General features: G+C 47.7%; 1 protein-coding gene across 3 annotated transcripts in view; it reads left to right on the top strand.

Moving 5' to 3' along the window:
- Positions 1-13,635, top strand: part of ECEL1 (endothelin converting enzyme like 1) — a 55,919-nt gene extending 42,284 nt beyond the window's left edge. For 2 of the 3 annotated variants that reach the window (XM_028731795.2, XM_028731796.2), the window contains exons 11-18: positions 421-479; positions 1,313-1,364; positions 2,356-2,423; positions 3,669-3,793; positions 7,515-7,580; positions 8,810-8,905; positions 9,864-9,940; positions 12,337-13,635. In XM_028731795.2, coding sequence (XP_028587628.1) covers positions 421-479; positions 1,313-1,364; positions 2,356-2,423; positions 3,669-3,793; positions 7,515-7,580; positions 8,810-8,905; positions 9,864-9,940; positions 12,337-12,436 — 643 coding nt within the window. In that variant the 3' untranslated portion in view covers positions 12,437-13,635. The remainder of the gene's footprint in view (positions 1-420; positions 480-1,312; positions 1,365-2,355; positions 2,424-3,668; positions 3,794-7,514; positions 7,581-8,809; positions 8,906-9,863; positions 9,941-12,336) is intronic. The other variant, XM_028731800.2, reaches the window with a different exon arrangement.
- Positions 13,636-14,027: the final 392 nt, after the last annotated feature.

Here is a 14,027-nt window from a genome sequence, read left to right as displayed (position 1 = left end):
GATAGAAGCCTCCAAATTCCTGTAGCTGTTTCCGACAGCTGCTACAGGAACCCTTGGAGCACCTGCTTCCTGCTCCCTTAGCACAGGGTTGGGGAACCTGTTGTTGGATTACAACCCCCACCATTCCCAAGCACTGGTCATGCTGGTGGGGACTGATGGGAACTGGAGTCCAACAATATCTGAAGTCTGGCAAGTATCCCATCCCTTAGCAGCACCAGCACTGATACTTTTCTTGACTCACCTGTAGTAATAGAAAAGAAATTCAGTGTGTTCTCTGCCTTCTGGAGGACATAAGAGACCCCATCTCATTCCTGTGCGGACAGATGTTGTCTTCTGCACCTAACAGTTATTGGGTCAAGCAGGCCTCACCTTGTGCTGCAAATAGACCTCTCTTGATCAAGGTGTGCTTTCTCGTTGCAGGTGGCTGCTTCCCCCGCAGGCGCTGAACGCTTACTACCTTCCCAACAAGAACCAAATGGGTATGGACACATTTGCATTTCTGGATCTCTCGTGGGACTGGATAGCTCATGGGAAAGGGAACTTGCACAGTGGCGTTCATCCCCCCTCCCTCATTCGCCCGTTGCAGGCGCGAGAGTCAGGAATTTGCATTGCCACGGCCCTGCTATGCGCTGAGGAGCACCGTTCACCTGAAATGCCACCCAAGCTGGCTCCATAGACTGCTATAGACTGAATCTCAAAATCTCAGCATAGCAGCCAACAAATCTTGCTCTCCACTGGGGTTAGGAATCCTACCTTTATTTGGCAAGGCCGCTCCATACCTACATGACCTATGCAATCCCCACCAACGCAGAGCTTTTTCCCTCGCAAGATATTTGCCGTCTGCCGTTCTGCAAGGAAGCTTCTCTCTCTTTTTTTTAACAAATATTTATTAGAATTTTACAAAATGAAAAAAGAAAAAAGAAAAATACAAAGTAAAAATAGATAAAAAACAATTCCATTTTTCCATTACTTTCTTTCATTTGCTTATTTCCCGGACCTCCTCACACCTCCCTTTTTGTATTCAAGTTCAATTTGTTAGTTCAGCAAATCCTTCCCCTCTTTGTTTATCCTAATCTTTAATCTTAAAATAATGTGTAACATTAACTTTTGATTGTTAATAGCCCATTTTTTCCATACTCCTTATAGCGTTATAGCTAAAAACCGCATAAGTTTTCATCCAACATCATTTTAACATTCATTAATTTTACAATATTTCTGTAAGTAGTCTTTGAATTTCTTCCAAGCTTCTCGAAGGCTCCATATTTGCCGAGAATTTCTGTTCCTTTACCATCTTTGTCTCATTTCTCCTCAGTGTTCCCAGCTGGGATTCTTCAACCCACGCTGTATGACCCAGAGTTTCCACAGTAAGTGATTTCTCCGCACACTGGGAGCGCATCATGGGCTTCTGGAAGGGAAATGGGCGCTTTGTGTGTGGTTCTGCTGGTGGTGATTCAGGCTAGAGCAGCACTCTTGAACCCTGTGTCTCTAGACTCCGTTGGACTACAACTCCCATCATCCCCTGCCAGCTTAGGCAGTGGTCAGGGATGATGGGACTTGTAGTCCTACAACGTCTAGGCAGCCCATGGCTGAAAAATTGTGGGCTGGCGGGTTTCAGTCCAACCCTTCTGTTCTCTTAGGCCAAGTTTTGTGGGGATGATAGCCCGTCCCTGGAAAAGAATCCCTTCCTTCATAGGAACACCGGGGCTCTGCTTATTTCACCACACATTTCTGGGAGAGTGAATGAACTGTATAAATGTGCTCTTCGAAAAATGTGCTGGAAAGTGGTCACGTTTGTTCTGAAGAGAAAGTACCCCTATCGTTCAGCCCAGACACTGAGATCCAGCACCGAGGGCCTTCTGGAGGTTCCCTCTTTGCGAGAAGTGAGGTTACAGGGAACCAGGCAGAGGGCCTTCTCGGTGGTGGCGCCCACCCTGTGGAACGCCCTCCCACCAGATGTCAAAGGGAACAACAACTACCAGACTTTTAGAAGACATCTGAAGGCAGCCCTGCTTAGGGAAGCTTTTAATGTTTAACAGAACACTGTGTTTTAACGTTTTGTTGGAAGCTGCCCAGAGTCGCTGGGGAAACCCAGCCAGATGGGCGGGGTATAAATAAATTATTATTATAAATTATTATTATTATTATTATTATTATTATTATTATTATTATTATTAGCCTGGGGCAGATTCAGAAGACAGTGCTGACCTGGATCATGCCCCTCTATCCCCTCGGGGATTTCCAGCCTAAAATTCTCCATCTGTTGGCGGAATCTGGGCTCTCACCTGTTCCCCAACCCTCCAACCCCCTGTTTCACTGCCACCCCATAGCCCCCGATGCTTTATCGCCCACCTACAGGTCCCTGAATTACGGCGGGATCGGAACGATTATTGGACATGAGCTGACACACGGCTACGATGACTGGGGTGAGCTCCCCCTCCCCCTCCCTTCCCCAAACCTATTTCGGGGCCTGATAATAATCTCCCCGAAACTTCCCAAAACCTAATAACCAGGCCAGCCTGATACATTTTGCTGCTTGAGGCAGAAACGTTCAGCTTCCAATTCAATTCACTTTATGGAAGCCAAGCAGACGGGCGGCTTAATATTACTTCAGTATTGCTGATGGGCCTCCTAGAGATTTTTTAAAGCGTTAAATGGTTTTATAAATGATTTTTAATAAATGGTGGGTGGGCACCATCCTCTCACACCTGAGGGAAGCAGGTTAGCTTAGAAGAGGGTTTCCCAAACTTGGGTCTCCAGCTGTTTTTGGACTACAGCTCCCACCATCCCTGACCACTGGTCCTGCTAGCTAGGGATGATGGGAGTTGTAGTCCAAAAACAGCTGGAGACCCAAGTTTGGGAAACCCTGGCTTAGAAGGATCATGGTGGAAAACCCACAGGTTTGTCCTTGAAACACCTCGCCAATGCTGCCTGCCCCCCACAATCTGCCACCTGAGGCGGTTGCTTCACTCTGCCTCACAGTAGGGCCGGTCCTGGCCTGGTTTGAAGGGAGGCCTTGCAGCTGCTCCCACAGAGACTGTAAATGTCTACCAGAGGCCATCCATTTTCATTCTTCCATCTGCACAATGGGGCACAGAACAGGCATGCATCCCCAGAACACAAAACCCTTTCCCTCACTCATAAATATGGGCCCTGTATGAACTAGCTGTTGATCCTTTCCTCCTCATTTTTTTCAACTTAAGTTTGAATATGCCCATCATGGACCTCTGGACTCAGCGACGTCCTATATTCTTAATATTTAAAAATATGTTTTATGTCCTGTGGCTAGGTCTGTTCTAAGCCTTATCTGAGCTCCCCCTCCCTTGGCAAACACCCGGCCGACCAATGAATTATTTCCGTAAACACTTGAGCATTCTTGATGCTTGTTCTCACGTTACACTGAACCCAGGTACAAGCTTTCTCTACACATGTGCAAGGGTTTTCTTTGAAAGAATGGACACTTTGCGGATGCACGCAGCTCAGCTCTTGTGTGCACAGGTACACAAAGCGTACACTCGTTGAACGTTATGTGTGGATAACCCGCAGGAGTGCTTATAACATGTGAACACTCCTGCAGTCAAACCGCAATAGAACTGCAGCCTCTTCCCCCTGTAGCAGCAAAATCTCTGAGGTCACCCTTGTGCCTGACCCTTATCTTTCCCGCTTTGCAGGAGGCCAATACGATCGCCATGGCAACCTGATGCACTGGTGGACCGACTCGTCCTACAGCAAGTTTCTCAAGAAGGCAGAGTGCATCGTCAACTTGTACGACAACTTCACGGTCTACAACCAGAGGGTGAGCCGGGGTGTGCAATGCCACCTTTACCCGGAAGGGGAAGAGCTCCTTTGCAAAGAGTCCGCCGTAGAACCCGAAACCCGTGTTTGCAGATATGCTGTCCATGTTTTTAAAAGATGGAATTTTGGGACCTCACATCTGCATTTGCCCTTTGACTGTGACATTTCCCCACAATATCCAAATATCGGCTTGTTATTTAAGGCAGGCATCAAATCTCAAACACACCCACCCAACCCGCTCCAGAAGCTGTCAAAATTCTGAATGGCGTTGTACATCATCACTCAAATCCAGTTCGATATTCAATACTATCACAGCATGGCTATCAAATAATGTTATCAGTAGGTGGATATCAAATATTCTGAAAATGAACAACAGATATTGGGCATGTGTTCACATAACTAGAGAATATTTGATGGGACCCACTTAATTTGATGGGACCCACTTAAAAATTGTATTTCTAACAGGGCGTTCTTGATTTGTTCTTAATGCCGTGTCTTAAATTGTCGTAACCCACCCCAAGGTGCAGGCAATCAATTAAAATAATGATAATGAAAATTTGCAGAGGAGAATTCGAGGAACAAATTTATTACAGCTCTGATTGCTGTAACCAGGCGTGTCCTCTTGGGAGAGTCAAAAGTCTGGAGTCCACTGGAGAGCCAGTAATGATTACAATATCAGACTAGAACCTGGGAGACCTGAGTTCAAATCCCCACTCAGCCATGGAGCTAAACTGGGTGACCTTGGGCCCGTCACGACCTCTCCGTCTGGCCTACCTCACAGGGTTGTTGTGAGGATAAGATGGAGAGGGGGGAGACAGGTGCGTATGCCAGTCACCCTCAGCACCTTGGAGAAAAGGCGGGGTGCAAATGTCATAATAAATAAACAGAATAGATGAATAGGGATTGTGCCCTTAGTACCTTCCTTCTATTTGCCAGGCTATAGGAGGCAGCCGTGGCAAATTATAAGTCAATGGGCAAGAGGAAGGGTTACGCCACCCCTGAAGGAGGGCGGACCTATATTTTGGCCTACTATCATATAAGTTAAAGCCATGGTTTTCCCAGTAGTGATGTATGGAAGTGAGAGCTGGACCATCAAGAAGGCTGATCGCGGAAGAATTGATGCTTTTGAATTCTGGTGCTGGAGGAGACTCTTGAGAGTCCCATGGACTGCAAGAAGATCAAACCTCTCCATTCTGAAGGAAATCAGTCCTGAGTGCTCACTGGAAGGACAGATCGTGAAGCTGAGGCTCCAAGACTTTGGCCACCTCATGAGAGAAGAAGACTCCCTGGAAAAGACCCTGATGCTGGGAAAGATGGAGGGCACAAGAAGAAGGGGACGACAGAGGACGAGATGGTTGGACAGTGTTCTCGAAGCTACAAACATGAGTCTGACCAAACTGCAGGAGGCAGTGGAAGACAGGAGTGCCTGGCGTGCTCTGGTCCAGGGGGTCACAAAGAGTCGGACACGACTAAACAACTAAACAACAACATCATATAGACAGGCTTTTGAGTAAGAAGCAAATGCCCAGTTGTTCTGTATGGGACAATGACAATAAAGATTATCGTATCATATCGTACCGTGTCAGTGGCAGAACAAAGTTGTACAGTTACCATGGCATTTGGAAGTTGGCATCTCGGTGCCAGCTGGCAATTTCCAAAGTGGCTGCATTTGCTGAACTAGACGTCACATCTGGGTCACCCAGCAATCAGCACTGGATGCCAGCCCTGGAAAGGGGCAATTGAATGCTTGCCCAACGCCCAGCTGTTAAAGGCAGAGGAGCCCCAGGCACTAAAAAGGTGGCAATCCAACTTTGGGGATGTGTGGGAGCACGCTCAAGCCCTCCGCAGGGGCACTCAAGCCTTTATATGAACACATAGTGTTGGGTGAAGTGTAAGGAGGGAGGAACAGGGGTTGGGCGAGGCGTTTTCAAAGGGTGAGGCAGGAGAGGTTGACAAGAGTGGTGAGGAGATTCGAGGGCAAAGAAACAGGGATTTTCAACTCTGACAAATAAGAAAGACCAGGAAAGAGAAATGTTTCTTTGTGTTGATGAGATGAGAGTTTGTTTGTCTCAAATTAGACCGGATATAAACGAGATTACCAGGCAAAGACAAGCTCACACCTCCCATTGAGTTCATATACAGTGTTACCTCTGGTTGCGAACGGGGTCCGTTCTGGAGGCCCGTTCGCAACATGAAAAGAACGCAACTCGCAGCGGCGCATCTGCGCACGTGCGGGTTGCGATTCGCCGCTTCTGCGCATGCGTGTGATGTCATTTTGCGTGTCTGCGCATGCGTGAGCGGCAAAACCCGGAAGTAACCCTTTCCGGTACTTCCGGGTCGCCGCAGGACATAACCTGAAAGAACGTAACATGAAGCGGACGTAACATTTTACGTCCACATATGTCCACAGCCCTTAGCCTTAACACCGGCTCACCACAGGGTTGTGTGTTGAGTCCCCTGCTCTATGCTCTCTATACGTATGACTGTACAGCCATCTATTCCAGCAACAAAATCATCAAGTTTGCTGATGACACTACGGTGGTAGGGCTCATTTCAGGAGGGGATGAGTCCGCCTATCGGGACGAGGTGGAGCGGCTCTGTGTTTGGTGTGGAGAGAACAATCTGGCTCTTAATACGGCTAAGACCAAGGAATTGGTGGTGGATTACAGGAAAAAAAAGGCGGACATTCAGCCCTTGTATATCAACGGGGAACGGGTGGAGAGGGTGGCGGAATTCAGGTTTTTGGGAGTAACTATCGATCAGGGCATGACTTGGAGCGCAAATACCACTGCTCTGGTGAAGAAGGCCCAGCAGAGAATTTATTTCCTCAGACTTTTAAAGAAGAACAATCTGAGTGAGAGACTGCTGGTGTCCTTCTACCGAGGCTCCATAGAGAGCATTCTTACATACTGTATTTGTGCTTGGTTCTCCAGTTGTACAGCTAGGGAGAGGAAGGTGCTCCAGAAGGTCATAACCACAGCCCAAAGGATTATTGGTCATCCTCTCCCATCTTTGGAAGAACTGTACGGTTCCCGTTGTCTTAGGAAAGCAAACAACATCCTGCAGGATTCATCTCACCCGGGACACAGTCTGTTTGCACTACTGCCTTCTGGCAGGAGATATAGAAACATCAAGTCAAGGACAAATAGACTGAAAAACAGTTTCTATCCAAGAGCTGTGGCCTTTTTGAATGCTGTAACTCGATAGTGTGACCTGGGAGTTTGATGGGTGTTGGTGTGGGTGTGGCTGGAATGTGGTTTGTTTGGTTGTTGTTGTTGTTTTGCTTTTGTTGTTTTTAAGGGATGGCATCCAATTTCGTTGCACTTGTGCAATGTTGCACTTGTGTAATGACAATAAAGAATCTATTCTATTCTTCTATTCTATTCTATTCATGAGGTATGACTGTACATACTTCAGGTGCATATGTAAGATTTATATTTTGGGAATAGTTTGTGTTCTTACGTTGCTGCATTGTTTTATACTTTCTGGGCGTCTCATGATCCTATTATAAAGCAGTTGCGTTCTGTGCTATCAATTAAGCACTGCTAGAATTTGGTTCTTTTTGTTTCCCAGTGTTTTCCTTATCGATAAAAAATTGGTGCTGCCCAGAGAAAAAAGTTTGAGGACCTCTGTTCTCAATACTGGGGTTTTGTGGGATGGTGGAAAGGAAGTATTTCCAATCCTAACTCAGCTGTCTGTCTGTCTGTCTGTCTCTCTTACAGGTGAATGGGAAGCATACCCTTGGGGAGAACATTGCCGATATGGGGGGACTTAAGCTCGCCTACTATGTAAGTCCCCCCCCCCCCCGAGGGAAGAGGAGTTCCCAGTCACATGTGCAAAGTCCACCCAACATGGTGTCTGCCTGACATCTTCCCAAGCTCAGTTTGGCTGACAGACCCGTGCAAGAGTGCTTTTCACACAGTGCCTAGTTAACTGTGGAACTCCCTCCCACAGTAGGCTGTGATGGCCACCAAATTTGAGGGCTTTAAAAGAGAATTAGATGATTTCATGGGAGAGCAATCTATCCACAGCACTCCACCCCACCGCGGTTTCATCTCACTTTTGATTTGTATCTCGCCTTTCTGCGTTGCTGAAGAAACTGCAAAATGCACACAGAGATCGCAAATTTTCTAGCAATCCTAAACAAATAACCCGTAGTAAAAAAAAAAAGGGACTATAAAACAAAACAACTTCTACCTAATGAAGGAATACTCAATCGTCCATTAGAATGTAAAAGTATGCAATAAAATTAACTCTCAAAACTTAGGCAGGTAATTATGAAACAGAATTTCACTCTCAACCATTATGGCAAATCGTTACTAAATTATAATGCATAAGAAATAACAGCAAAGAGTCTTAAAAGAGCCAGACGTTTGCAGATACAGATGGCACCGAAGGACCGTGTTTGTATAAGAAACACAATTGTTAATATTTTTATACCCTGCTTTTTCCCCTGTCAGGGACTCAAGGCGCCTTACAGACAACAAATAAGAATGCCTTAAAAACACAGGGGGGAGAAACTAGGACTCAAAAGCAATGCCCTTTGGGTACTATAATAATAATAATAATAATAATAATAATAATAATAATAATAATAATAATAATAATAATTTATTTATACCCCAGCCACTCTGGGCTGCTTCCAACAGAATATTAAAATACAATAACCTATTAAACATTAAAAGCTTCCCTAAACAGGGCTGCCTTCAGATGTCTTCTAAAAGCCTGGTAGTTGTTTTTCTCTTTGACATCTGCTGGGAGGGCGTTCCACAGGGCGGGTGCCACTACCCAGAAGGCCCTTTGCCTGGTTCCCCGTAACTTGGCTTCTCGCAGTGAGGGAACCGCCAGAAGGCCCTCGGAGCTGGACCTCAGTGTCCGGGCACAACAATGGGGGTGGAGACGGTCCTCCAGGTATACTGGACCGAGGCCGTTTAGCAATTTCACCTTTGGGGAGGGTCCTGCAGGGAGGGTTGGGGAGTGGCCGCCTCATTTTGCTGAGCAAGACTTTCTCTTGCAGGCCTATCAGAAGTGGGTGCGGGAAAACGGTCCTGAGAACCCTCTCCACCCTCTCAAATACACCCACGAACAACTTTTCTTCATCGCTTTTGCCCAGGTAAGGTCTGCGTGCCCGGGGAATGATTACTTGGGGTTCCTGGGTCAGACCCCAAAGGCTTGAGCAAACGCTGCTGCCCTGTCTCATCAGACTGAGGTGTCTCCAAAGCATTCTCAACTCACTAATGCGCCCTTCAGCATCCTGGCTCCCAAGCAGATGTTCTGGACTACAACTCCCATCAGCCCCTGCCAGGAGTCCAAGCCATCTGGCAGAGATCCAGGCTGGTGAAGGAAAGGTTATACTCAGCAGCTTACAGGAGGGGTGGCCCAGATCCTTATCAGGATCAATCTTGTGAGCCAAATTTGACAGGTGTGATGTTTAAAGGAGAGAAGGCTGCATCAAAGAGCACTTTTGCAAAGAGCTTTTGCAAAAGTGCAAAGTGTGCTTTTGCAAAGAGCTTTTGCAAAGAGCTTAAACAGTTTTACTGTTCTAGTTTTCAGCCTCTGGAGACTGAAATGGGAGTGGTGTGTGTGTGTGTGTGTGTGTGTGTGTGTGTGTGTGTGTGTGTGTGTAAGTTTTAATGACCTTTAGCTTGAGGGCATTCTGGCAACGTGAAATGGCTGCCGTCCAACTCTGCTATTGCCACAGACAGCAGCAAAAAGCTAAGAAGGAAGAGAGGAAGGGAAGAGGAATCAAAAGCGAATGCAATTTTTAACAAATGAAGAACAAACTAAATCATTTCGATAGCAAAAGGGAGGGGAGGGATTCATGTGCACCTGTTCCTGCCTTTCCTAACGTTGGCCAGAGACCCCTGCTGCTACCACCATTGTGCCACACAAAGGCATTTCTGGTGGAGGGCTGGAGCGGGCTGCCTGGTCTCTAAGGCAAAGAGGCTTGAGACACTGGCTAAGAGCCCTGGGCCCTCCCAGGCAGCCTCACCTTGGAGCCACAGGCTAGACCTTCCCTTCCCAATCTCTGACAGATTCAGTCTCCCACTTCTCGCTTCTTCTCCCTGCAGAATTGGTGCATCAAACGGCGCTCGCAATCCATCTACCTGCAGGTGCTGACCGACAAACACGCCCCTGAACACTACAGGTACCTGGGTGTGTGTGCGTATGCGTGTTTGTGTGCAAGAAGAGGGGACAGGAAGGAGAAGGGCCGGCTAAGGGATGCCGTTTGGGTTTGGCTTGCACTGGCTGACCATAAGCTATGGGACCAGGTTCAAGGTGCTTTCATTACCGTATTTTTCGCTCCATAAGACGCACTTTTTTCCTCCTAAAAAGTAAGGGGCGGTGTCTGTGCGTCTTATGGGGCGAATGCACTGGGCAGCAGAGGGATCCCTTGGCTACCACTGCAGTCATGAGCTGAGGGATGCCTCCACAGCCGGAGCCATGGCTCCCGTCCATCACTTGCTGTGAAGCCAGCAGCTATCGCTCTTGCACTGCTGGCTTCAGCGAGAGTGATAGCTGCGCAGCTTGCTCTGCTGGCTTCACAGTGAAGCGGGAGGAGGGACGGACGGGAGCAAGCAATGCAAGAGCCGCTTACATGGCTTCTGTCCTACTTTGCGCAGCTCTCACTTTGCTTGCCCATCCCTCCTCCCTCCTCGCTGTAAAGCAAGCACAGCACCTGTCCCGGTGTCTCCTCCTCTTTTACAGCGAGGCGGGAGGAGGGATGGGCAATGTAAGCCATGTAAGCAGCTCTCACTTTGCTTGCTTTAAAGCAAGAAAAGCGAGAGCCACTTACATGCTCTGCGCAGAATATTTTCTAAAAACTAGGTGCGTCTTATGGTCAGGTGCATCTTATGGGGCGAAAAATATGGTAGTTTACAAGGTCCATGACAGCTTGGGTCCAGAATACCCCAGGGACCATCCCATCCCTTATATTCCTGCTCGACCTCTGAGGTTTTTGCAGGAATCCCTGCTTGGATGAATGGGTCATATCTACCAGGAGTTCTGTGTTTCGTATTGTGGGCCCAATTTTGTGAAACTCCCTTCTTGTTGAGATCAGGCAGGTCCCCTCTCTGTTGAACGTCCGGCGCTTCCTAAAGACTTTCATTTCATTCCAGCAGGCTTTTTAAAAAATAAATTTATTTATTTGGGTTTTTCAAATGAAAATTTTACAATAACATAACAATTTACAATATAGAAACAAGATTCCACAGAATCTCCTGGGCTTCCCTCCTCTGTGGCTCCTATTGTTAATCATTTCCTCCTGCATCTTCTATAATAATCCAAATCTTTTGCAACTCCTTTATGTCCAAAATTCACCATTAAACTACAGGTGTTATTCCAATCCCACTAACGATTTTAGCTGCTTACAATGGTTTTTAAGATAGATTATAAATTTCCCCCATTCCGTATTAAAATTCCGGTCTTCCTGATTTCTGAGTCTTCTGGTCATTTTTGCTATTTCGGCATAGTCCATCAACTTGATCTGCCATTCTAGGGACTTTTACTTCTTTCCATCTCCAGCAGGCTTTTTAAAAAACTGAGTTCTGAATTTATAGTTTTGACTCATTTTTATGCCTACTGTATTATGGCTCTTGTACATTGCTGAGATTAAGTAGAGCACAGATTGTTGATACAAAATAAATAAAACATGGGCAGTCTCGTGTTCCGAGAGCCTTGCTTGCCAACCCACGGTTGACGGTCGCCCTATGTGGTCTCCTTGCTTGACTGCTCAGCAAATTTCCCCTGCCAGGTTGGGGGCATCCCTGGTAGACCAGCCTTCCCAGGCCTTTCCTCTAAGACAGGAATCCCCAAACTCGGCCCTCCAGCTGTTTTGGGACTACAATTCCCATCATACCTGACCACTGGTCCTGTTAGCTAGGGATGATGGGAGTTGTAGTCTCAAAACAGCTGGAGGGCCGAGTTTGGGGATGCATGCTGTAAGAGCAGGCAGGCCAATATCCGAATTTGGGACATGGTGTGTTTGCATGTTGAACGAGGCAGGAGAAACCTTCAGGCCATCAGCTTCAGAAAAGGAAATGGGCGTGCTTTGGATTCTGATTTGAGAGATGCACTGCTTTGGGGAATGACACACAGAGAGAGAGGGGTGAAGGCCTATGAGAGATTTCATACCTGAGTCAGATGGAAGCCGGGGAATAAATGGAAATAAATTAATGATAAATTTAGATTAGATAGGATAGATTAGATGGCCCTTTGGGTTCCTTCCAAATCTTCTATGATTCTAATATTCTAATTCTTTGGAGCTGCCAGGGGCTTAAATCTGAAACAGTTCCCTCTCAGCTGTCAGGGTGCAGCCACCAGATCTTGAGAAGAAGGGGCAAAGAGTGAATCTGAGCATGTGAAAAGTGCTTCCCTCTTTCTACCAAGCCCCTGCAGCCAGCCTCCACGTGAGGAATCAAGGGTTGCAAAGCAGAAGAGGCGTCATAGGTGCAGTCCCACGCTTCTCGTTTTATACAACAATCCTTCTCAGGCTTTCGTGGCTGCCGTTGCGTCATTCCTCTCTTCTTTCCCTCTCCCCTGTAGGGTCCTGGGCAGCGTCTCGCAGTTCGAGGAGTTCGGCCGGGTCTTCCACTGCCCCAAGAACTCGCCCATGAACCCGGCTCACAAGTGCTCCGTCTGGTGAAAGAGCCGCCCGCTCCAACCCACCCCTGGCGTTTGCCGAAACGCTCGCCGGGCTCAGTCGCCACCACTCTAAACCTCGTTGCCCACCGGCTGGACAGAGAAAAATGAGGGAAACACACACACTCACACACACAAACACACCCTGTTGCTCCGAGCTGGCCCCGTTCTCAGGGACCAACAGACAAGGGCCATTATTTTGGGAGGTGGGGATGGACCGACTCCTGCAGAAATTGGGCACTCTTCTCCCCAAGACCTCACACAGACCTCTGTGCACACCTGTGTCGCTGCTTGTTGGGAGAGGAACAGCCAAACTCAGGCAAGGCCACCCAAGAGAGGACACTACAGCCAAGCCAGATGGAGGTGGCAAACATGAGGCCTGTTTCTCCAACCAAATCTGGGAAAACAAAACAAAACAAGATGGCGGACGAGGCCAAACCAAGGTGCCTCCTAATTTCCCCTCAAAGCTCCAGATCTCTCAAGCCCAGCTCATTCCCAAACTCTCCTTGGGTGCTGGAAATATTGATCAGGGCCTTCTCTAAAATGGTCAGTAGGCCTGGCAAGGGGCAGCTGTGGCTCAGGGACACCCACCTGCCCCAGGCTGCCCATCCTGGCATGCCATGCACCACCTGTCTCCTTCTCCCCTGCGCAAAAGCACACCAGGGAATGCAGGCCATGTAGATATTTGGGGAGGGGGGAGGACCAGGGTGATTTCTAGGCAAGCACTCATCCTGAACTGCCTACACAAAAATCGCAGGGAGGTTATACGGCACCCCCGTTCCGTCGAGCCTTTATTTTGATCTGTTTGCAGGGAGGTTATACAGGATCGCGTCAAGCAATTGCTATCCCATACTTTCCAGCACATTTCTCCTTGCTGCAAAAAAAAGGTCAAACTTTTTTTTAGATGGGGACAGATTCATTGTGGAAGGAGGCCAGCCCGAATGCAACCTGAGTTTGCCGATACGCGATCGGCTCCTGTCTGCAAAACAGTGAGAGTCTGGAGGCAGGCTGGCATGGTCAGCTGTGTAGCCAACCGCATCCCCCCACCACACCCCAATCTCCCAAACCCTTCACATACACTCCTAGCCAGCAGGTGGCGCTGTCTGGGCTGTAGGGCTAAGTGGCTCTTTGTACAGAAAATGTCGCGCTGTATTTTTCTGCTGCTGATCATGTCGAATTAAAAGGCCAGAGCTGTTTTGTCTGCATGGGCAAAGGGGTGTGATTTATTCGTTGGGCTTCTTGCAACCCTCCCTTTCCCAAGGGCTTGGAGGAGACGCCAACCTGCTATCTATGCTACCTCATCCTTTAATTTAATTTAATGAATCAGCAGAATTGAATTAAAATGTCTTGCTTAGGAACATCAGAAGAGCACGTAGGATCAGGTCTGTCTAGTCCAGCATTGAACTCGAGCCCAATAGCACTCTCCCCTCCTCTGGTTTCCAGCAACTGGTATGCAAAAAATTGCTCCCTCCAACAGTGAAGACAGGAGGACACAGCCATTGAGGTTAGTGGCCACGGATAGGCTTATCACTTATGTCACTTCCAGAGGATGCTTGGGCTCAGAATTTGTTGATTCTCTGGGAGGAAGAATTCCA

This window comes from Podarcis muralis, chromosome 6 (assembly GCF_964188315.1).
Source record: "Podarcis muralis chromosome 6, rPodMur119.hap1.1, whole genome shotgun sequence".
Lineage (NCBI taxonomy): Eukaryota > Metazoa > Chordata > Lepidosauria > Squamata > Lacertidae > Podarcis > Podarcis muralis.
The sequence above is the reverse complement of the archived record's forward strand: the minus strand, read 5'-3'. Positions and strand labels throughout refer to the sequence as shown.